General features: G+C 43.5%; 3 protein-coding genes across 3 annotated transcripts in view; 1 reads left to right on the plus strand and 2 right to left on the minus strand.

Moving 5' to 3' along the window:
• clic5a (chloride intracellular channel 5a) overlaps positions 1-596 on the minus strand; it is a 6,591-nt gene extending 5,995 nt beyond the window's left edge. The window contains exon 1 of the mRNA XM_063877459.1: positions 1-596. This exon is cut by the window's left edge and continues 6 nt beyond it. Within this exon, the coding sequence (XP_063733529.1) occupies positions 1-513 (513 nt within the window). The 5' untranslated portion in view covers positions 514-596.
• Positions 597-1,575: 979 nt separating this feature from the next.
• On the plus strand, positions 1,576-7,343 carry enpp4 (ectonucleotide pyrophosphatase/phosphodiesterase 4). The gene is made up of 8 exons (XM_063877458.1): positions 1,576-1,699; positions 3,577-3,814; positions 4,040-4,333; positions 4,447-4,551; positions 4,673-4,871; positions 4,951-5,124; positions 5,228-5,497; positions 5,792-7,343. The coding sequence occupies exons 1-8, from the start codon at positions 1,686-1,688 to the stop codon at positions 5,896-5,898; spliced, it is 1,401 nt and encodes a 466-aa protein (XP_063733528.1). The 5' UTR covers positions 1,576-1,685; the 3' UTR covers positions 5,899-7,343.
• Positions 7,344-11,079: 3,736 nt separating this feature from the next.
• On the minus strand, positions 11,080-20,309 carry xkr6a (XK, Kell blood group complex subunit-related family, member 6a). The gene is given in 5 exon segments (XM_063877360.1): positions 11,080-13,695; positions 13,697-13,724; positions 13,809-14,226; positions 15,053-15,249; positions 19,549-20,309. Coding segments are annotated over 5 exon segments (1,713 nt in total). The 5' UTR covers positions 20,142-20,309; the 3' UTR covers positions 11,080-13,218.
• Positions 20,310-24,663: the final 4,354 nt, after the last annotated feature.

The raw sequence follows: 24,663 nt of genomic DNA on the forward strand, positions 1-24,663 counted from the left end.
GTAAAGTTGGATTTCAGGTCCTTCCTTATCAGGCTTTGGCTTCTCCTCAGGTTCCTCCTTCTCAGAGGCAGATGAAGATGATGATGACGAAGATGAGGATCTGCGTGATGAGTTGGCCCTCTCCACCTCTTCTGGAGATCTCCTCTCCAAATTAAGCTCTATGTTGCTCTCCTTTTCCTCTATCTTCTCCTCTTCTTTCTCTGATTCCTCTGATTCGTCTTTCTCTGATTCCTCTCCCTTCTTCAATTCCTCCGTCTCCCCTGTCTCTTCATCTCCAGAATGTGAGGAAGAAGAGGAGGATGAGGAAGAGGAGGAACTGCCTCGCCTCCCCTCTGAGGGAGCGCGAGGTGGAGGTAAGGAAGGGGGAGCTGGTGGTTCTCTGGCCCTTTCGATGTTTTCGTACTCTGCTATCAGGTCAGAGGGCTCTGCGTATGGCGTCTCGTAGGTCATGTCATAAATACCTGACGACTGGTTTTCGTAGGTGACGTCGGGGGTCTCGTACACGGGATCCATTCTATGGGAAGAGGGTCTTCAGGAGATGGTGGACTGTGTCAAGGTGTGGAGCAGAGTGAGTTTAATACCAGCAGTGCCTACCTTATCAAAAAGCACCCCAGGACTTTGAACAGGGAAGGCATAAAGGCAATGCCAAAGATGACAGCGCGGTGATCCTTAAAGGAGAAACCACTTTAATGGACATGGCCTTTCAGTGTTGGTGGGAGCTATAGTACCTTAAACAAGTTAGTAATTCACTGCTTATCAGCCCACTATGCATCCTTTAAAGGGCCACCTTTAACTTGTTTAAGCAGCACTGATTTGTCCTTAGTTTAACTTAACATGGACAGCATTTCATGGCAAGCAATTTGATAATACGAACTGTTGCCTTTAAGCAAAGTAGGCTAACGAATATATTGTAGGGACAGATATTAATAGGTTTGACATCTGCAAAAAAGAACTGATCAGCTATGTGCTTAAAATCTAACCTGAGAGGCAAGCAATAAACACACAGACCCATTGTTGTTGTCAATACAACACAATGCAGCAGTGTATTGCTATTGTGTATGTCTGGTCATGCATTTCTAATTTAGACTAATTTACCATGTCTACTCGCAGAGGTAATTTAGAGGATTTAACTAATAACTACAGGCTAATCGTACTTCAACTTGTATAACATTTAAAGGTTTTGAAGATTTAAAAGAACAACAAGCCTCTAACTTTCCATGCAACCACATCCTGCATCCAACTCACTCAATCTGGTCCCGCCCCCCTGAATTTGAACGCTGATTCGCTGCTTGAAATGTCAATCTTGTTAAGAGCGTCCGTTGACGGTTACGTCAAGCTGGCAATGATAAGGGCAGAGGTTCGCTGTTTAAACTTCAAAACAAAAGCCTTGAATTTTAGAAATAAATTAAATTCAGATATGTATAGATGTTAATGGGTTTATATCGATTATAAAAGACCAATTCAGTCACTACATATAGGTAAATTGTAACTATAAATGCGAAACATGTCATTATTTTGTATGGCGTTTTCGGGAATAATTTATTTTGAAATGTGTTGTTGTGAAATGCTAGAAATATTTTAAGCTAACAGTTAGCATACATTTTTCGGGAAGTACAGTAATGTTTCTGTCAAAATAGACCCGAAAGGAAAAGTTATTCAACAACACACGGGAGGAAAGTGCCCGTATGTCCTGTGACAGGTAAGGTTTTACAACGCCCTGCTATCTTTAGTGTAGCCTACGTTGTTAAATTAGCATGCTAACGTATGTAAATATAGATATCTATACATGATATATGATGCTATACCAGAGGCTAACCAATTTCTTTGCTAAAAATACAAATAAACATTTGAAATTCACTCATTGTTTTCTCACGTATACATTTCCTTAAGTATTTATTATTGTTATTATTAGGGGTATTCCTTCTGTATTTCTTTTATCAAAAAAGGGGACTTACAGTTTTGGAAAGTAACTAAATACATGCATTCAAGTATTGAACTCATTTTGAGGTACTTGTACTTAACCTGAGTATTCTCAGTTTATTCCAATGTATACTTCTACTACACTACATTTTAGAAGCCAATATTGTACTTTTTACTCTACAATTCATTTGACAGCTAAGTTACTAGTTTCTTTTTAGCGTTAGAAAATTTGCTAAAACAAAGTCTAAATCAATTATTAAATACACTTTATAGGTTAAGATATCCAGCAGCAGTATAGAAAGTTACTTAAATAAGCTCTACCTTTATCAGTTGTGATAAAAACACATAAATAATAGTAATAGTAACTCAATATGTGATGAAATGGGACGTTACGCATCTTTTACACTTAAGTGTATTTGATGCAAGATTTTGAATGCAGGACTTTTACTTAAGTAACACATCTAAATAATTCTTCAACCTCTGGCTAATTATTGCTGCAGCCGACAAACAGCATTGCAGAAGACACAAACAGCATTTTCTTTAGGTAAAGTGTATCTCTTATTGACCAATGTATGAGTCGACTCCTCTACTTGTCGCCTGCATTGAGCCATTTTGGGACTAATTAAGTTAATAAAAGAATGAGCACTTGAGTCCATCATGTAAATAACCCAGATTTAGGCTAATTTCAGTTGCACAGTCAAAAGTCCTTTCTAAAAACCCACTAACATGCGGCAGACACAAAAGCGCATACGCAAGCAAATTTAAAAGCTTTTCCTGTGTGTCTGTGTGTGTCTGTGTGTCTGTGTGTCTGTGTGTGTTTCTTATTCAATTGATTTCTTCCTCACTTTGAACGAGAAGTGAATTACTAAAGTCTCAAATGTGCTTTATCAAATAGATAGACTATCAGAGTCAATGTCTCTCTCTTGGAGTCAATCTAATTTATTTGCATTTACTCCAATTTCATGCATCTTTGAGCTGAAAGGGATAGGTCTTTGCTTACAGAATGACTTTAGCTCCCTGAGTTCACAAAGTAAATGAGAAAAATGTGTTGATCTTGTACAAGAAGCGTAGCAGAGGATGTTATCACTTCCTTTTGAAAAACATGCAGACAATGGAAACTTTCACATCTGCCAATGCTTTTTAAAGAAGCCTATAAAACACACATCCTCTTCACCACACACCCAACAGCGAGCACCTGTTTTAACCAATTCCTCCTCTACGCACATACGACCACTTTTTGACTATCATTTTCTAACTCACTTGTGCCAACAACCAGGAAGTTAACCTCGGCACTTATATCTACATTTTTGTGTTGCTTTACCCTGAAAGCCCGATCCAGTGAGTGCTTGAAGACAGTTAAGCAGTGTGAAGTGCACTTTCCACATCTTGTATTTCTTGAGAGAGCACATTCCGTTACAGATCTTTTTTGGTTCCTTCTTAGGAATTGAGCAGCATTGCTTCAGGGTGAAAGGTGACAAGGAAATGGATGTCCCTTCCCAACTCCATTACAGATTCAAAACACAAACCACCATCCCATTTATTCATGTTTGAACTGCATACAACCAGGATTACATCCCCCTTTCAGCTAGAAATACTCACTCACTCAGGGTCTTGTTTAAACATTTTAAAGAACTATTTTCTCGTACTTCTTCTCAGGATGCTACTAAAAATACTGCTGGGCCTCCTGTGCTGCGTCAGAGCCTTGGCCACAGAGAACGTCACGGAGCAGCAGAATCCTCTGCCACTGCTGCTGGTGTCATTCGACGGTTTCCGGGCGGACTACCTGCGGAGGTTCCCCATGCCCAACCTGAAGCTCCTGTACAGCACAGGGGTCCTGGTGGAGCAGCTCACCAACGTCTTCATCACCAAGACCTTCCCCAACCACTACAGCCTGGTAACCCCGCTGCTGTTGTGCTTTTTGTGTCGTGAAACTGTCAGAGAGTGAGATAAAGATGCTGCTTTTTATCAATCCTGAAAGCATATAGAATCTGATTTGGTCCAATGTAGTTTTGAGCAGACTGAACAACTTATAAGAAAGTCTTTAATATAAAATAGGAAATGAAATAGAAATACAGCAGCAACAAAAGCATTTGTAATTGTCTTTGTTTTTCCTCTCCAGGTAACAGGGCTGTACGCTGAGTCTCACGGTATCCTGGCCAGTAACATGTACGATCCCGTCAGCCACAAGCACTTCAACATCAGCAACGACTTCGACTCCATGTGGTGGAACGAGGCCCGGCCCCTCTGGATCTCGGCGCTGGACTCCGACTACAAGACGGCCGCCATGATGTGGCCCGGCTCCGACGTGACCATCGGAAACCGCACGGCGACACACTTCCTTCCCTACAACCCCCATGTGACGTTCAAGGAACGAGTGGGGAACGTGACAAAGTGGATGTTAGGAGACGAAAAGGTAGAGAAGTTTGTTTAATGAGCTCACTGTTTGTTTGTTTTTTTAACAGCATTTCTAAAGTCTGGAAGAGTTAGTATCTATTGTCTGACTTTACCTTAAAACTCATTACTCAGGAGAAAGGAGCGATGTTCACAGCGCTCTACTGGGAGGAACCGGACCGCTCAGGTCACATATTCGGCCCTGACAACGACACCGCCATGAGCAAAGCCCTGAAGGAGGTGAAAAATGACCTTACCATGATTCGGCACACTTGAGCGTTAATCAGATTTGCACAGATCTCCTTTCACTTCATGTTAGCTGGATGGAAACAGTTATTGAAGTGTCTTTGTGTGCGATCAGGTTGACGACAACATTGGCCTGCTGGTTTCTGAGCTGAAGAGAACCGGCCTCTGGGGTCACGTCAACATCCTGGTAACCAGTGACCACGGCATGACACAGTGCTCAGCCAAGCGCCTCATACGGCTGGACGCCTGCCTCCCCCCCGTCAACTACACACTGGTGGACCTCTCTCCTGTCACAGCCATCATCCCATTGACAGGTAACCAGGATCTCTCCTGATAACAGATCTTCTTCTAGTTGTATTTGCTCACGCTAATGCCTTTCTCTGTGCTTTGCAGATCCAGAGGCCGTCTTCAAACTACTGGATAAGTGCCACAAAAACATGAAAGCATATAAGAAATCCGACATCCCTGATAGGCTGCACTACAGGAACAATGACCGCGTCCAGCCAATCATATTGGTTGCTGACGAGGGCTGGACCATCGTGCAGCGAGGCGACAAGCTACCAAGATGTATGTCTTTCAATTATTTGCTTTGAAAGGCAAGTTTATTTTTACATCTGAAAGCTGCTTCTCCATGTTCAGTTTTAACTCTCACTCTCTTTCCTCCCCCCAGTGGGCGATCACGGCTACGACAACTCTCTACCCAGCATGCACCCCTTCATGGCTGCGAACGGGCCCAGCTTCCGGCAGGGATATCGGATCAGCAGCTTACAGACCGTGGACATTTACCCGCTGATGTGCAAACTGCTGTCGGTGCCGCCGCAGCCGAACAACGGCACGCTGACCCAGGCACGCTGCCTGCTGGCTGCTGAGAGCTGCTGGGACGTCCCTCTGGTGATCGGCCTGGTGGTGGGTGTGCTGCTGCTGCTCACTGTTATCACTGGTAAGTCTGAAATACGAACCCCCATTAAGACCCCTTCACATTTTTGTGTTTGCCTTTTAAAAGTTGTTATATTTAACAGTATTATGCTGTTTTTGCATGTTTTTATGGATATTTGTGCAAGGAATTGTCCTTTCCTTCCTGCCAAGTCTTATCCCAATAGAGGATGTGCATCATGGCAGTTCCTCTGACGGTCCAAATAGAGGTTTGGGTGCAGATGGGATAAAATGAATAAAAGCAACTTGTATATCTGTGAATCTGTCAGGCTTTACAAACGGGTCTCCTTCCTCTCTTCAGTTCTCTTCAGGTTCCTGAGCGCCCGCCGCCTGCCAAGCTCCCGTCCCTTCCAGAGGCTGCAGGTGGACGACGACGACGACGACGACGACGACCCCATGCTGGAGTAACCGGACCGCTGTCATGTTCCTGCTCTTAGAGGTACTTTACAGAACATGTTGCACTTTACGCTCTGAGGCTGTGGCCCTGTGTGTGTTGTCCAATTGCCTGTACACACACACACACACACGCACACACACACACACACACACACACACACACACACACACACACACACACACATGTAGAAACCTTGAAACTGCTGCAGGAATTGACGGGTCATTGACCCTCCATGATGTTACGTAACACTTGAACATGTGACAGAAAGCCAGTTTGTTGTGATATGTCTTATTTTGAGGAAATATTGAGGACTTTTTCTGGTAACGGCCAGTGAGATTAATCATTTCATTTTGCAAAAGTTAAAAAAGGGATTGAACAGATTTATTTACCATTATTCTGGGGCTTGTTTTTGTATTTGTAATGTTACATTCTGCCAGCAGAGGGGGCCAGTCGCTCATGTAAATGTAAATGTAAATTGTGTCTCACTGAGATCCTGTGGTTCCTGAAGAGGAAATCTTGAATGTTTTTTGCTAGTTTGAGTTCTTTTGATTGTCTCTCTGCGTGCACTTATACTGTTTGGAGTTTATTTGTTACACTGAATCGGAAAGTAATGGAAATAAAACTGAAATTCTACTTTTATCAATACCTGCATGCTTAAAAAGTGAACATTTACCTCTGAAACGACACATTTTAACGTCTCAGATAAAGTATATTTGGTAACGATGCTACAGTAAAAGGAAACGGGGATTTTTATGCAAATTATTCAGTAGGTATCCACCCTGGACATACAACAGGTATGTAAATGATACCAAAGTCTATCCCTATAATAAGATGCTTCAAGGAGGATATATATTGTTTTTACAAAGGGATTTCTGTCATTAAATACACAAACGGTCTTGAGATTGAGACCCTAAAACAGCAAAGGGATCATTTCATGGCATTTATCCTATAAAATATCCCTAATTTCATATTAAAATGCAGTGCAACGTGCATGTTTTCAACCATTTATCCATTAGGTCTGCATCTCACGGTCATTTCCTTCCTTGATGAATCCTTAAATTTCTCGAACATTTTGTAAAACTGTGAAAAAATGTCAATATCAGTTTTTTTAAATCCAAGTTGTGTCTTTAAAAGTGAATCAAATATGAAAATAGATGCTGATTTGTTTCCTGTGAATCAACTGATGGATATCCTGCAGCTCTACTGTCTCTCTATCTATACTGTATGTATAAAACGCTCATGAATATTTAACTCTGTGTGGGGGTAAGTATGCCTTTTTCTGCGGGAATAAGTGGAACGCATCAAAACGTATGATATTTATTTATGTTCGTTTGTGTTTTTAAGTGCTTCTTTGCACTCTTTGTCTGGGTTTAGTTTTCTATTTTGTTTTTAAATTTCACTATCCAAATGTAGAGGGATTCCTGTGGCTTAATTCAAATAAATCATGCTGGTTGTATTTCTGCCTTTTTATTCACATGTAAAAAAATGCATTAAATGGAAAGAAAAAGCGACACACATTTGGAAAAATTAATTTATATTCCTTTATATACTTTTTTTCTCCATTGCAGTCACAACATTACAATGTAATAAAATGGTAAATATATAAAATCAAACTCAATACTGACGCATAAACATTTCTTCATCGTGTTCAAAACCATATTTATATCTGTTTTACATCATTTAAAATCTGTCGTAATTTCTATGTAGTCTGTATTATTGTAAATCTCTGTCTCTTCACAGATAAATAGACTTTATTTCCAGGAGGTATTGTAACAAAAATAACACATTTGCTAACGCTGGCCACAGAGAGCCATTGAAAATATCATTCAACTCTTTCCCAGAATGCATTAACATGGTAAATTGTAGACACAGAAAATCACACAAGAGATGCACGTCTTGTTTTCTCTCTCAAGTCTCTCTTTGTGCTGGGTCGGAAAAACATTCGCTGTGAATTTAGGAATCGAAGACCAGGAGATTCCCTGAATGGTGTTTTTATGAGCGGACGCAGGAGCGGTTTGAACACGGTCGATGACAATCATTTCTACGGAGAAGACGGGAGACGTTAGCCAGACGGACCTGCTCTCATCAGAAGGTTTTTCCCTTTGAAATGTGTGCTTGGGTATTGAAGTGTGTGGCATGAAGCTGCAAATATCATCATCTTAGAGTCAGAAATGTCCATCTTTCTAATAATTTGCATATCTTTCCTTGAGGATTTGTTGGTTTAAATGTCTACATTTAGAGATATTTTACTTGCTTCCAAGTGAATAGAGGTTAAAATGGGTACTAAACAAAATAACAATCTCAGGAAATTTGGAAAATACCTTTTATACCGAGAGTTGGATAAGAGTTTTGATACCACCCTCATTAATGTACACTAAATAGGAAGCTGCAGCCAGGTGGTGGTTAGCTTAGCTTAGCATAATGACTGGAAGTAAAGGGAAACAGCTAGCCTGGCTCTTTTACATTGGGCTGGCTGTTTCCCCTTCTACCTCTCTTTGTGCTAAGCTACGCTAACCGAGGTTCAAATTTAACAGTGGTAAATATTATTGAGCACTTATCTCATGCCATTAGGATGTTTTCCACACAATATAAGGAGTTAAAATGGACATTTTTAACTTTAAATAGTCACCAATCCTTGCTTGTGATGGTCTTTCTTTGCAGAAGAGTAAAACCCTTGATCAGGAATGTGAGAGAGGAATATTACAGATCATTTTTTGTGCTAATCTTCTTTTTTTCCAGAGAAACAGTTGTGGCTGTCTGGCAAATCACCTCCCGAAACTTCCTCTTGCCTACAGTTCTAATATCAGTGTGCTTATACTCGATACAACACGATGGCACAGACTCCTACGAAAAACACAGTTTCCAGTCGAGCCGTATGTTTCTTCTCTCGTCTTACATTCTGGATATTTATAAAGAACATTTACTATCAGTACATTTTGAAAGAGCCATCTAACCAACTCATCGAACATAGATCCAACTCAGGAGCATTACCAGAAAAAGGTATTTACAATCAAAAGGCCAAACACGAGAAAAAAGGTACTTTTTTTTGCACATTGAAATCTCTAAGCTACGTTTTTTTTTTTCCTAATGAAGAACACAGTAAAAAAGCATGACCCCGCCAAAATAAAAGCTCATGGTACACCTTTATAGATACATCCAAGTTTCGTTTGACCCTGCCCTGCGCTTATAGTGTCCACACCTGAGGGAAACCACTGAAATCCTCCCACTCTTCCCTTTTTCCGTGATTGAATTTGAGTCAAACAACCAAAGGATTTCAAATGTCCTCAGATCTGGTAGAAACTGCTCTGAGATCAGCTCCACAAAACCATGATGAGTAATGATCATTTCACAGCTCTGGACCATGCAAGTAAAACTTTGGCTAAAAAAAAAGAAGCATATGAAGCATTACTCACACACACACACACACACACACACACACACACACACACACACACACACACACACACACAGCCTACATATGCTTCACAGACCCTGATAGTGGACATTTTTTAGTTTAAAACCAAATAAAAATATCGTTCTGTTTTAACTTTTCACAATCAGATACACATTCCTCTGTCGGGATGTTGCATCCAGCCTGGTTATCCCCTAAAAACAAATAAAACTAGCCCCCCTTGGACAACATTTGAACCGAATAACAGGAAAATGTGAATTAATAGACATAAATGAAGAAAACCACATTTTCATAAACAGATGCTATATCACATGTTTGCATTGCTGCACATTGACACGTCTTCACCTCTTATTTGCAAACAAAAAAAGGCAACACAATGAAGTAAATACAGGCATTACATGATAACAGTGGTGTGGTTTTTGTTTGTAAAGGTTATCCAAGCTCAGCACCTGTTCTGTGTGCATAGCTGCGGATGACATACATTTTCCTTACAGAGCGGGCCGTGCTAAGGCTCTGGGTTTCTGACAAAAATTAAGACATTTGTAGCGTGCAGACTCATCTGTAGAGTGTGGGTCCATGAGCTTAGTCTGATTTGAAAAGACAAAATAGAGATGGTAAGAAGGTAAAATACCTGCTGTTTGTTTGTGAAGCTACAGCTGAGTCTGAATGCCACACATGAACGCGTCGGTATAAAGAAGGAACTGTATTTTTTTTTGGTTGTGTCAGACCTGATTTGTGTTAAACCTGATCTCTGACCGGCTGGAGCTCTGGGTGCAAAGGTGTCGCGGTTAGGGTCAAAAGGTCAGGAAGATGCTCAACATAAATCTCCCTTTAACATCCCCAAAGCACAAACGAAGCTGTCGTAACCTTATTTTCCTAGGAGTGCCGTCAAATCTAAAACATTCATGCAAGAAATTCACAATCGGAACTGAAAAAGGTTCACATTTTTGTTGCCGTGCTTCAACCATATGCTGTTCCTCTAAACCTTTTATTCTTAAGGTACCTAAAAACCAGCACCACCCTCCTGATGTTGATCTTAAACCATGACTGGGTGTTGCTGCTTTTATGTACACACACCAATCTGAACGTGACATATTTGGCTAAATTCTTCACAATACAAAAACCCATCTGTCTTTCCTCGATAGCACCATATGAATATTGTTCCCAAATTATAAAGGGGTGAGGGGTTAGTGGACATTACTGTGTGTGTGTGTGTGTGTGTGTGTGTGTGTGTGTGTGTGTGTGTGTGTGTGTGTGTGTGTGTGTGTGTGTGTGTGTGTGTGTGTGTGTGTGTGTGTGTGCAGTGAGGTAGGGACACATCCCTTGTAACTGACTCCCTGCTGTAGAGGAAAACCGTGTGTGTGTGTGTGTGTGTGTGTGTGTGTGTGTGGGTGTGGGTGGGTGTGTGTGTGTACACTAAGCACATCTCCTTGCGTCGGAGACTTGCATAGCTGCAGGACAGGAAGAGCAGTTGTCCGTTTGGCGGAGCCATGGCCGACAACTGAAGGCAGTACTCGAGTTGCACCATAAATTCAAAGAGACAATCTGCCCTTATTGCACCATTAGTACGGTGTGTGTGTGTGTGTGTGTGTGTGTGTGTGTGTGTGTGTGTGTGTGTGTGTGTGTGTGTGTCATATTTGCACCATATGAAGTGGGATTAGCAGCCAATTGACTCCGTAGCTTGAGTGTGTTGCACCATATGACCACTGCTGCGCGTTGCACCTACTGAATCTAGCTTGCAGCAAATAAACTGATTTGTATTAGTTATTTTTTAATCGGCTAGCACCACAGGAAAGTATTGTAAGCTCACTGTCTGTTCACGAACTTAGAGGGGTACGTCAACATTTGTAGGCTCGCTTTTTTCACGTGCAACAAATTCTTATTGTCTTTTGTTAGGTTCTTTAATTGCTTTTCCTATAACAGTTGGGATTGTGATGCTATACTTGCTAACTGCTAGCCATTTGCTTTCAAATCTAGAACCTGGAGCTGATACTGGACGTTGGAGATCCGGTTTCCAGTTTTGATGGCCAGTTTTGACCCTACCTGTGTGTAAGTAGTTGTTAAATCTTGCTTAATAAGTGGCTTTAGTATTTAATTGTTCTCACATAACTGTCTGTCAAGCAACTACTAAGGTTTTTTTCCAGCACTAGAGAATTGATATATTTGTATGGTCAATTAAACTGATTGAAAAGAAGCTGGCTTTTAACCTTAACTTTTCCCAGAGTTTCACACCTGGAAAAGAGAAATAAGAGATTGAAGCTGCACTGAAAAGTATTGACGTACCCCTTTTAACACTCCTTATCTCTTGATCCTCAGCTATAATAAGAAGCCTATGTGTGTTAATATCTACTAACCGCACCATATGAAATGTGTCATGGCTGGGTTTCACCTGCTCTACCACCGACGTGGAGCTAGAGAAAAGGTGTAAAAACACTTTCACCAGCCCCCCTGACGACGTGCGAGTTCAGGATCAACCTCTATACGCTGATGACTGATATCTCTGGCTCATTTGTTGTCGCCTGCCAATGTAACAGCTTGGATTACAGGGATAAACAAACTCAATAATGAGCCGTGCATCACAGCTCAGCCGTGGGTGGCTTTTTTGGAGGAGTAGATGTTGGACTTGTTACAGAGGCAAGTCATCGTGAGGGCTGTGACGATTAAAAGCCCCAAAAACTGTTTTATATCAGCTTCAGTGGCGGCACCCTGTTAGCGTGGCACCAGCACGATAGAGACATCAAAGGCGGAGAAATGTAGATCACAAAGAATTAATTGCATTTGTTCTTTCTGTTGGAAATGTCCTCTTTTTTTTGAAGAATAACTAAGGAATATCTAACCTCCCAGCACAACAGGAAGATGGAGATAAGTTCCCTCCTGGTTGTATTTATGATACAACCACACGTTAGTAAAACATCAGCAGGCAGTAACACTTACTCCACGAGCACGGGATGACGCTGCCGCTGTGCTGTGACTGGAAAGAGATTGGCACATTGTACATGTTTAGCAAGAAGACCTGTAGCGTTAGCATTATCTGTTGTCTGTAGATCTTTCACTCCGACTCTCTGTCTAACTTATTCTCTTCTATCTGACCATGTAGCCACAGTTTATTTTGGAAAATATTTCAGGCAAGAAACCACCAATTCTTTAAATATACTGTCATTTGTTTTGTTGTGCTATGGCCGCCTTTAAGGAACAACACTATACATTTGATTTTAGAGCTATTTAGTATAATTTTGAGCTGCTTAAACTTCTTGTATTCTCATTTTTAGAGCTACATTTAAGTGTAGCTTAAATGTTAGCATTGAAAGGAATACTTTTGACATTTTGGGATAGGAATTATTAAGTTTTTTTCCCAAAATGTCCAACTTTTCTCCGAGCCCAGCTTTAGTTGAAATGCCAATACCCTCTCCATCTTTCCCATCATGCTCTGCTTACCCCCAATGTGTCCCACGGTACATAAAAAACATCCCAATCTTTACATAAAAAATATATACACTACCTTTTGACTAGACTAACGACATGTTCACAGACTCCTTTTTAGTAAAAGTGACGTTTGTTCTTTCTTTACGTCTTTTTGTTCTACTGAAACCCGAGAAAGTGTGAGCGACGACGCAACGTAAACGGCATGCGGTGGTCAAAGTGTGACACTGCGCTCATTTTTTCAAACTTCTTGTAGTTTTGTTTTTTTTACCACAGCGGAGAGCGAACGCGTGATACCAAACTGACGAGATGAAGAGTGATCGGAGGGAATAGAGACAGGAAGAGCTCGCTGAGTCATGGCCGTGGGACTCGCAGGTTGCCCGCAAGGAATGTGTTTGTGTGTGTGCATAAGAGTGGGATTGCTTTTGTGTTTGTGTGCTTACATCAAGTTGTGCGTGCCTCTAAATCTGAACATGTCTTTTTATGGTGTTTTTATGTGTTAGAGGGAGGACTCGTACTGCAACAGTTCGTACAGTAAGGGTCCGTCTCGGTACCGGATGCCCACTGCAGCCGGCGTGATGTACTGCAGGATGTTTATAGTCCTCCGCAGCCGCCTGTCTACGTAGTGGGCGTCCCACGCTGGGTAGCGCTTCCTGGGCATGTCGATCTTTATGAGTGGGCCCTCTGGTTTGGAGGTGATGGGTGCCGACCTCACCTGGAAGACGGGAAGACACGACTCGGCCACTTCCTCTTCCGTCTGGGACTTGGTCATGTGGGCCGGGGTGGGCGGGGCGGTGGGTGGAGCCGATGGAGGCAGGGGGAGACCCCACAGCAGCTGGGCGCAGCAGGACGAGGCGGGGCTCGGGTGGAGGTGGGCGCTGGCCGGGTGCAGGAAGCCGTAGTACAGCAGCATGACCAGGACGCCGCCAGCAAAGGTCAGGTAGACACCACACAGAGCCAGGAAGGCATAGGAGTCAGGTCAGAGCCGGGTCCCTGTATGCGTACCTGCAGGATCAGAACCAGGGTGAGTGTGTCTGCATATTATGAACGCTGAAGGTCATGGTAATACAGTAACTGGATCTAACTCACCACAGCCCGGTGAGGATGGTGTTCTCGGCCAGCACCACGACGTAGTACGTCACCATCCTGTGCCGTGTGCGTCCCTCCTTCACGTTGAACCAGCAGAAGATGTATACGATGCCTACCACCATGTTGAACAGCACCTCCTCCCACTTGGACATGCAGAAGTCGGTACCTCCGTGCACCACCCAGAAGGCCATGGCGCACCAGTGCACCACCACAAAGATGCCGAAGTAGATGTGGAAGAGGGAGGCGAAGAGGGCGAGCGAGAGGACGCGGGACGAGATGGTGAAGAGGCGCCAGAAGAGGTGCAGCAGGGCGCCGCGGTAGCTCATGCTGCGCTGGTCGTCACGAGAGTCTCGCAGCAGCTTGTGGTAGGAGGCCAGGACCCAGGCGAGAGACAGGAGGGAGCCCAGGGAGGAGATGCCTGCAGGGGGGGAGAACTGTTATCTCACATAGCAAATGCTTCAGTGTTAAACACTACATGTATTGGCTTTTTGGCTGAGCGTTAAATGAGAGGATTAACATGATTAACATTTTACTTTGCGAGCTTTTCCCCCAGCTTTCAGTTTTTCTGCTGAGCAAAACTAATCAACTCCCTGCTTTAACTCCATATTTAATGCTTTAAAACAGTCTTCTTAATTAGTATAGCACTACTCGAAGACACACACCATGCTTTACTGAACTGGATGCAACAGTCTACACAGAAAAAACCTAAATAACCAAAAGATAAAACAATAGTTTACTGAAAAAGGCTTTCTGTAAATGCATGTTTTGAGGAGAGATGCTGACGTGTGTAATCGTGTGAGCACATCTTTAAATACATAGTGTGTGACAAGACAGTTGGTAATGAAACCTAATAATATGACACAGAAGGTTATTTTTATCTCGTGAATCCACCCCCTGTACTAGTCACATATTTGCATGAAGCTGTCCCTCAAGTCCAGATTGATAAAGATGATTAACACCAGCGGGCGGCCGCCTGGATGACTCATCTCCTGGATGAATAAGGAGGAGGCTGGCACTTCCCTCTGACACCTATGATTGTGCTTTTCTCTCTAGGACCACCTGAACAAAACACACTGTGAAAAATCCAAGCGCAGCACCATCTGCAGCCACAAATTACCGAGCATGACTTGTGCAAATTGCTAATTACTGTTTGTGCAGCTGTTGATTTGGATGTGCTTTGTGTGCTGCACAGAAACCTGGTGTTGTGTGTGTAAATGTGTGTGTGTAATGCATGCTCCACCCACACTGCAGCGTCTCGGCCCGGTTCTCCTGGATCATGATGCAGAGCTGCAGCACCAGCTGCGGCGCAGACTCCAGGAAGGTCTCCAGCAGCCGCAGCATGTTGACGTCTGCGTACTCGAACATCATGGCCCAGTACCAGCGCCGCTGATGCTCCTTCTGCCGCCGCGACATGATGCCCAGGTACAGCGTCCGGATGTACCTGCACAGGTACGAGCAGTCATTAAAATAAAACATGCTGTGTCTTTCATTGTTTTCTGTCTCACTTTCGCTGGATTTCTTTTCAAACTTATTCAAGCTTTTGGTCTTAAAAATGTAAGAAAATAGTGGAAAATATCCGTCACCATACGTTAGTCCAAGTTGATGCCTTTAAATGTGTTCTTTGGTCACTCTAAACCCCAAAAACATTCACTTTTATATGACACAGAAAAGCAGTAAATCTTCACATTTGGTTTTCATTTTTCTTCCTGTAACGATTATAGATAGTCATATTGTCTCTTACTAATGTTATCATTAATCTTTTACATCATGATAATCTGACTTGATAAACTTTATCTGACACCAAATTAGATTCAAAGCAATGAGTTGATTCATCAATTAGACGATCAATTGAAAATGGATCTGCCACTTCTTTGATAGTCTATCATTTCTAGTCATTTTCTCAAACCAGAATACTTATGATCAGCTTTTCTTCATCATGTTCAACAGTAACCTGAACACTGGTGTCGTTGGTATGTCTGCTGATTAAGAAAAGCATGAACAAATAAAATATTGATACTAAACAAAGAAATATCATCGAAATACAACATCATTTCCTTATGTTGAGGAAACCTCTTCATCACATACATACTGAGTGTGTTTCTAGATGTGGGGGATTACAGTACATGTGGGTGGTATGTAGGCAGCGTTTGCCTGAGGGCAGAGTGTGTGACTGTGTGTGCGGGGATGCATCTGTGTGTAATCGTAAGCACTCCTGCTGCCTCCCTGCGAGTGCATTACTACAGAACTACGTGCAAGGTGTCATCGCGTGTGTGCATGTGCTCCTGCATTATGCACGACTCTGCATGTATGTGAAACACACAAGCTTAATTCACAAAACATAAATAATGCACCGTCCGTTGGAAATGCCTACGTTTGCATGCACACCACTCATATCTTAGACGGGCTCACATCAGTCTGGCTTAATGTGATGCAGCGTGAGGAGGGAGGAGGCTTCCTGCTAGACACGGGGGCGATATGAGAGTGTCACGAGAACACCGGCCAGAATCATTGAGATTCCAAATAGTATCCCGCTAATGCTTAAAACTCTCAAAGAGGCACTAAGATATACTTTGTTTTTGACATTTTAAGAAGATTTTAAGTGATATTCCAAAAGATACTTCAGATTTAACTACCTAGGTAGAGCTCTTGAACTCACCACAGATAACCCCCTCGTTGCTATCAGCACACAGAGGACACTCACGGCAACACTCACCTTGCTTTCCTTATCACAAGGTCAAGTGTAGGACTAGCATTGCTTAAATCCAGGAGCTCAGTGGCTCTGAGACCCGGAGACATGTCGACTCAGAAGAAGAACCCCTGCCTATGATGAGAACCGGGGAAAGACTCTGACTGACCCTAGCAGATGTGGAGCAACAGTCCACCCTTCAGATTGTCTTTCTGCTTTCTCTGGAGCACATTTGCAACTCAAGTGTGTGGGTGGATTAATGCGGAGGCTGGAGAAGTGCAGGCATGTAGGCTACCAATCACAAGAGGCGCCTGGCTTATTAACCATCAAGTGGCTCAGGGAGGAAAGTTTCTGCGGCCTGAAAACTCTCCATCCTTCACAAACCTCCTTTAGACTTGCACATCTCAATCTTATTCCTGATGCTGCTTTAACAGCTGCATTTCCCCAGGGGGATCAATGAAGCATCTATAAAGCGTCTTATCTCATCGTAGTTTTCAGTTTCCCCCCTTTAAGGCCACTAATTGGTCATTTTGATGTATATATATATTTTTCTTAGTCGATTAGTGACTTTTTAATACTGTTTTGAAAATGAAAAGGTAGCCAAAAACATATGAGTGCAGGTCAGTAAAACCCTCATTCATATATGGACAGCCCTAGTTTGCTCACTGGATTTTTACGTACGTTTTTCAGATTTTCCTCTGGGTCACATGTTGTTGAATCACCACTTAAAGAGTGTAATTTATCCACCCTCTCTTCCCTTGTTTTGATTGACTCCCAGGGGTTATTATTATCCCATTCTTCATATGTTAATGCCTCTAAACAAACCATTTCAAGCCAAATTAATGGATTATGTAGCTTAAAAATAAGAAACAAACACCTAAATGTGTCCTTGACTCAAGAACAATGAAGGATAAACAAGTCAGCTCTTTTTTAAATCAGGAAGTCCTTGTTTTTCGGTTCAGATTAAGGCTTTACTGCACAGCTGATGGGGACTCTGACAGACACTTAATGTCTCAACATGGAAGGATGTGTTTTCAGACCATATGTACCGAATACAGTAGATCTTCCCCTCCTCTCACTCTCTTTTCTCCTCCCCTCCCCCCGTTTACCCATTGTGAATGTGCAACCTCCTTCTCCATCCCCTCCTCCTCTCCGCAGCCTCGCCATCTCTCAGCGATCTGTCTCAATCAGGCCGTACCATTTCCACAGCTGCAAACACCCCCACTCCCTCCCTCCCTCCCCTTCTTCCCTTTCTCCTCCTTCTTCTTCTTCTTCTTCTTCTTCTTCTTCTTCATCCTCCTTCTCCTGCCCCCTCCGCTTCCTCCAGGCAGGAGAGTCCATTTTTCAGCATGAGGGGGGGCACTAACTGGGTGGGGTGCATGGAGTTAGAGGAGGGATTTGTTTTGGTTTTAACCCTACAACCACAGAGCGGGCGAAGCAAGAGCTGAGTAGCACAGCAGGATGTAAACACACACACACACACACACACACACACACACACACACACACACACACACACACACACACACACACACACACACACACACACACACACACACTCACACACACTGTACTCTCCCTGCTGCCCACCCAGAGGCAAGTGGACACCATTAAGGAGTCTTCTTGGAGAAAGAGGGATGTGGAGGGAGAGTGAACACTGTCCGATAGAGCTGCAACTAATGATCGTTTTTACTGCCGATTGTTTCTCTATTATTTGTTCTGTCTTTACATTTTAGAAAATAGTGTAAACATGTGGATCAGGGTTACCAATAACCCCAAGATGTCTTTAAATGAAAGCAAAAAGAGCATTTAACCTATCGTAGGGATAGAGACATGTGTGTGTGAGTGTGTGTGTAAGAGCAAAATACTCCATGTGTGTTTCTGTGTTCCCCCGCCAGAGCTTTTAGCACAACAATTAGCACCTACCCTTGTCCAACTGTGTGCGTGTGTGCGTGCGTGTGTGAGAGAGAGAGAGGGGGAGAGAGAGAGAGAGAGAGAGAGAGTGTTGCAATAAGAGCAGATGCTTTCCCTCTTTATGCTCTCCATGCATGCTGAAACTCATGGGGAGGGCCGTGACACCGTTTTCCCACTCGACACACACACACACGCACACACATGCAGAAATGTGCACACACACACACACACACACACACACACACAGCCCTCACTTCCCTGTTCTTCATCCCAGGTGTAAGAGTCCAGTCGAGGTGCTGTCTATTGTGGAGATGCGTTCAGCAACATGGACAGCACCTCATCCTGTGCCTAAAACTCACTGTTCATGTGACATGTATTAGTTTTAATATGTAAAGGCTTACCTAGCATTTTACAGGAGACTGTGTCAGTGACTTTTCATAAGGTGACCCAAAATAGAAAAGAAGTACTCCCTTCCTTCCCGACTGTCTCTCCTAATTTCTGTCTGTCATGCCCAGATAATAGCTGAAGTACAGAGGAGGTCACATGGTTCCTCTTCCTCTCCTGCCTTGTCAGTGTGAAGCACGCCTCACTTTCTCTCAGCTACATCGAGAAGACACACCACTTTAACCAGAGGTGGGAGAAGTACCGTACTCATGTCTTAAGTAAAAGTAGAAGTACTCAGATCTTGTATTTGAGTAAAGTAGAAGTACTCAGGTCTTGTACTTGAGTAAAGTAGAAGTACCAGAGTGTAGGAATACTCTGTCACAGTAAAAGTATTCTAAATGTTCCTCCAGTGAAAGTAGAAAGTACTCTCCTCTAAATGTACTTAAAGTAGCGACAGTAAAAGTAGTCATTGTTTGATTGGTCCATTTCAGAATAATATCTCTGATATGTTTTATAATGATTGATCATTAAAGTGTTCTCAGAGCTGGTAAAGGTGCAGCTAGTTTGAATGGCTTTGTATACTGCAGGGTAGCTGCTGGATTTACTCCAGGTGTAAATTGTACCTTGAGTACTTACTTACTTCACACCACTGACTCTAACCATGATCATCACCAAGTATGTGAGGGAAAAGAAGTGTGAGTGAGAAAGAGATACAGGGGGGGGGGGTTACAGGTTAGTACCAGGTGTGTGTTTTACCTCCACACTTGTCCCAGCTGGAGGATGTGTATGGTGGCCTGCCACAGCCAGATGGAGGCCAGCTGCAGGCGGTCCTTGCCGGGATAAAGGCACCCCAAAGCCACCGCGCCCCTCTTGGTCAGCCCCTCCACCTCCCCGAGCCCCCCTCCTGTGTAGTCCTGCACGAACCACCGGAAACTCAGAATCTGGACGAGCACGGACGGCACCAGCACGAAGAAGAGCGTGAGGCCGAACCAGAGGTAGTCCTGCCTCTGGTAGTACTCCATGGCGAGGCACAGGTCCGTGCCCACGTCCCAGAAGAAGACCAGGAGGGCCAGGATGATCCAGAGGCAGTCCAGCCACAGCTGCTCCCTGGGGGGACAGTGAGTCTCCCTGATCCCGACCCCCCCTGGAGGCTGACCGATGAGGGTACCGAGGCAGGCGGATCGGCAGCCCCAGTAGCACGCGGAGGAGCGGCAGCACATGCAGATGTGTATGGCTGCAGAGTCCAAAGGCTCTTCCCCATCCACGTCGTACAGCTGCGCGAAGCCACCGCTCCTGCCGCTCCCGCCGCATGCGGCACCGGCTTTACCACCGTCCGACTCCGCGGCCATGTCCCCCTTCCTGCCCTCCTTCGAAATGCACGACAACCGCACCGTGGTGAGCAGCGAAGGAACACGTTGTGGTCCAGCAGCAGCATCATCCCTGCTGCATCATCCCGTCCTGCGCGCGGTCATCTAGGGCGACGTTGGTGGGCTATGACGTCATGCATCTCCCGCTTTGTTTTTGTGTGTGTGAGTGTGTGTTTGCGCGCTCCGGACTCTCAAACCCGGTGAAATATAAAGCTTTCCCTGGTTTATATCATCACGGCCGTTCTCACGCTGCAGATCCCGCGTTTCCGCTCCTCTGCTTTCCGCAGCTCCGCTCCTCTGCAGCTCCCCCTCTCTCTCCTCCTCACTTTCTCTCCCTCTCACTCCGCCCTCTACCGGATAACTAGCTCAACCCCCGAAATCACATCTGCACACGGGCATGCGCACGTGCACACGTATCGACAAAATTAAGGGGTCTTGCAATACTCAGAGGGGGGTTCAGAGGGGTTACAATTAGAGGTGGGAAGTAACGAAGTACTCTTTGAGGTACTTTTTATAGGTAATTTTATGCTATTTTATACTTCTACTCCACCACATTTAAACATGAAATACTCCACTACATTTATTTAACCGCTTGAACTTCTTTTAACTAAATGCATCTCTAAAAATTAAGTCAGGAAAAGCCAATCTGAACTTTGCTTGTCTACAGTAAAAACTAGCCTACTTGATGCAACAATATTATCTAGAAATGTCACATACACACACATAAAGGCAATGTTCCTGCAGAACTACTACTTTACTTTGTATACTTTAAGTAGCTTTTGCTGATAATACTTAGTGTTTTTACTTAAGTAAGATTTTGAATGCAGTACTTTTACCCGTGTGAAGTATTTTGAGAATAATGTATTGGTACTTTTACTCAAGTAAAGCATCTGAATACTTCTTCTAACACTGGTTACAAGTACTAATTACCTATACTAATTACAGTTACCCTTTTTTCATGTGATCCGTTAGAAACAGGGTGATTGTTTTCTGAATGAAATCAGCTGTTTCCTCTGGGGGGAAAAAATTTCCACTGTGTGACACTCGTCTCTCCATCGATCATCATCACGTTCTCCATCCATTGATATTCCCCCTCCACCCATCGCTCTCTCTCTCTGTACTTCCCACCTCTCCCTTTCTCCCGCACACTGTCCATCCATCCCTCCATCACTCCCTCCAGTGGGCTGACTGCCATGTGGCTCTGCCAGCTTAATCAGCCGGAACATATGTGTGTGTGTGATCCCTGCTAGGCGAGCGGGGAGATAGAGTGGCGAGGATTTAGGAATGTGAGAAAAACTGGGATGGACACTGTGTGTGTGTGTGTGTGTGTGTGTGTGTGTGTGTGTGTGTGTGTGTGTGTGTGTGTGTGTGTGTGTGTGTGTGTGTGTGTGTGTGTGTGTGTGTGTGTGTGTGTGTGTGTGTGTGTGTGTGTGTGTGTGTGTGGTTCTGCGTGTGTGTGTGTGCGTGTGAGAGAGAGGAAGTGAGGGAGCTGGAAAGCTGAGAGGCCGTAGATAGTGAAGAGGGATAGATTTAGGAATTAGAGAAGGGATGAAAGGGGTGTGTGCGAGCGTCGGAGAAAAGATGATTCACTGCTCCCAGGGGAGAGAAGATTGACAGGAAGAGTGAAACAGAGAGGATGACTGGGAGATTCAGGGAAGAAAAGGGCGTGACGAAAATAAAAGAGGGCAAAAAAGCCCATTTTTGAGGGATGGAGCTACAAAAAGGAGATGACAAGAGATGATTTACTGTAGGAATCAGGGAAGGGGAGGAGTGTCATGAAGGAAAAATAAGCATACAGTCGATGGGAAAACAGACGGATTTAGGAGTTTTAAGGGGAAGGAAGTCCTTAAGGGTGACCGAATTAGGATTTCTTTTTAGATCATGAAGCTCAGGAGGAGGAAAAATGAAAGGGGGATTTAAAGCTTGGAGGAAGTATGGAAGGATTGGGTTTTATCATATAGAAAGCCAATCTGCACTCTTCTTTGAACAGATCTCCCTTATAAAATGCAATCAGCGATGTCATTAAATTGAAGAGGCGATGCACAGGCTAATTCACAAACACGTGCATCATCAAACCCCCTTTCCCAAGCACGCTTACACACAAACACACACACACACACACACACACACACACACACACACACACACACACACACACACACACACACAGAAATATGCAAGCATGCACTGCATATCTACCACACTTGCTCCCAGCTCTCAGAAGCACGTTTCCTGTACATGCTCTTGCACTTTTCTCTCTCTCCATCTCTTCTGTCCACTGGAGATTAGCCTCTCTGTTGTCATGACGACAGTGGCTGTGCAGCTGAAGGGCAGGCAGAGGGAGTCGATTTGGTTGTACATGTGTGTGTGTGTTTGTGTGTGTGCAAGAACGAACGAGAGAGAAAGAAAGACTGAGAGAGTGACATCCATACAGGAGCTATTGTGCGTCAGCTCAAAGTGTGGGCTTTTTCACCCTGACACTTTGACTTAAGGCTAATTTCACCAAATATAACATTAATGTGTCAGCAGCAAACTTTGTAGACGTGTTCGGCTTTTGTCCACAAGTGAGAGTTGCACATTTATACAAATAACCAAACTAAAATTCCAACTAATTCTTGATTTTCTCTGTTTTTATGAGGCTAAATATGGCCCTAAAACCGTCTTGCTGAACAGAAGTTGAAGGGAGTTGGCAGTGTAAGAAATCAGCTGCTTTTTGTATTAGAAACCGGGGCTCTTTAAGAGGTTTGGAGTTTATTTTAAGGCACAAAGAAGCAGATAGCGATGATGTGTTGAAGTTGTCTTAGTCGCAATGTCCCGTAGAAAAATGACAGAACTAACTCACCATTTTTTGTTCAAGGATTTGACAACTAATTGTAAGAGAAATTATTTAAAGTCTTAATGACTTATTTTGCTCCTTAGGACTAGATTTGTGAGGAATTATGAATAATGCTGAGACTGATGGGAAGGAAGGCTTTGAATCAAAGGACCTTTCAAGGTTTGGTGCCAAGGTCAACATGCTGCAGCTGCAGGCCTGACTGAGACGCACACACACTTGCGTCTCAGTCAGTACTTGACCTGAGTCCACTCAAGTGCATTTTCGTTATTTATGAAGAGTAAACCCATGCTGAATCGGGCATGTTGAACACAGTTATTGAAAGGCAAAATTCCAACGAGAAACTGAAGAAATAAATCTGTTTCTGAGCTGCAAACATATATCACTTCTGCCTCTTCACCATCTGTTTGTTCGGGGGAAAATGTTTAGGTTCATTAAAGAGTCAAGTCTGATTGACGAGTGAACAGCATTCTGTTTAAACACTTTAAATTAGCTCTCTGAATCGTGTCTTGTGTGCTGATATTGGCTGAGTTTTACCTTTTTAAAAAAGCTTTACTATGACTCTTCTGTGATTTATCACGCAGCCGTACGCACAGCTCTCTGCTGTTGCTCTGACTCAGAGAGGTTAACACCGAGCTGTCCTCAGATGTCTGATATCATTAATAATCAGCGTGAGTAAGAAGCCTACACATGCATCACTGTACAGACAGTCACCAGCCTTGTAATACATTTGTTTGGGGAAAAAACCCTCAAATTATAGGGTATAATTAAGAAATCATAACAAGAATACCCGTTAACATGCAGCAAACTATCAATAAACATTGCTTTTATGTCCAAAAATGAGTAATGATCATACTCTTTCCTTATATTTAATCAATTTACTTAATAATAAACATATCTGTACACCAAATTAAACAGTTTTGAGCGTGAAAACAAACAAAAACAACATAATTAAGGAGTTTTTGTCTTTAAAATTTGAATATTTTCAGTATTTCAGGACACAAAAACTAGAATACCCATGAAACAGATGCAGCAACCACTCAATACACTACATAAAATAAGTATTTTATGTAGTCACGATGAACATGAACACCTTACTTTCCACCTCTGTGTTGACCTTACAGCAGGTGTGAGGTGATAATATCGTGTCTATGGAAGGTGGTAAATGTCCTCTGTGACACTGCGAGCGTTGGCCGGCGCTACGACAGACTGTGGTGGGAGTTTGGAGGAGTGAGGCACGCTGCAGCAAACAGTCTGACTCTGAAGGCGATGAGATGTATCAGACTCTACAATCTGCTGCCGTGTAAATATTTTCACACTGCTGACAATCACTTGGATCTCTGGGACACTGCAGGGCTGTTTGAGAATAAGGAAAGCTGCACTCAGTTTGATCTTGCAACTCCATTTGCCTCTTTGAGTTACAACGTTATTCAGAGAAGTTCTGTGCATTTGTGTCAGTGTGTGACACCTCCTTTCACTGCTCTCTCGTCTCAAAGGTCCTCCAGTAAACTTTGTCCCTACAGATAGAGCCGAGCACTCTGTGCTTTTCATTTCAAATCCCTGTAGCTGACACAAAGGAAACGGGCTGCACAGAGGGACGTTTCCGGCCACAGACTCATGCACGATGTCGGGATCAGAGTGGACATGCAGTCTCTCCAGCATGCATGAATG

The sequence above is a fragment of the Eleginops maclovinus genome, chromosome 24 (assembly GCF_036324505.1).
Source record: "Eleginops maclovinus isolate JMC-PN-2008 ecotype Puerto Natales chromosome 24, JC_Emac_rtc_rv5, whole genome shotgun sequence".
Taxonomy (NCBI): domain Eukaryota; kingdom Metazoa; phylum Chordata; class Actinopteri; order Perciformes; family Eleginopidae; genus Eleginops; species Eleginops maclovinus.

Excerpts from the sequence above, each read along its gene's own strand:
- enpp4 (XM_063877458.1), top strand. Across the intron at positions 4,872-4,950 it reads AGCCATCATCCCATTGACAG|ATCCAGAGGCCGTCTTCAAA; the intron begins GTAACCAGGATC and ends TGTGCTTTGCAG. Across the intron at positions 5,498-5,791 it reads GCTGCTCACTGTTATCACTG|TTCTCTTCAGGTTCCTGAGC; the intron begins GTAAGTCTGAAA and ends TCCTCTCTTCAG.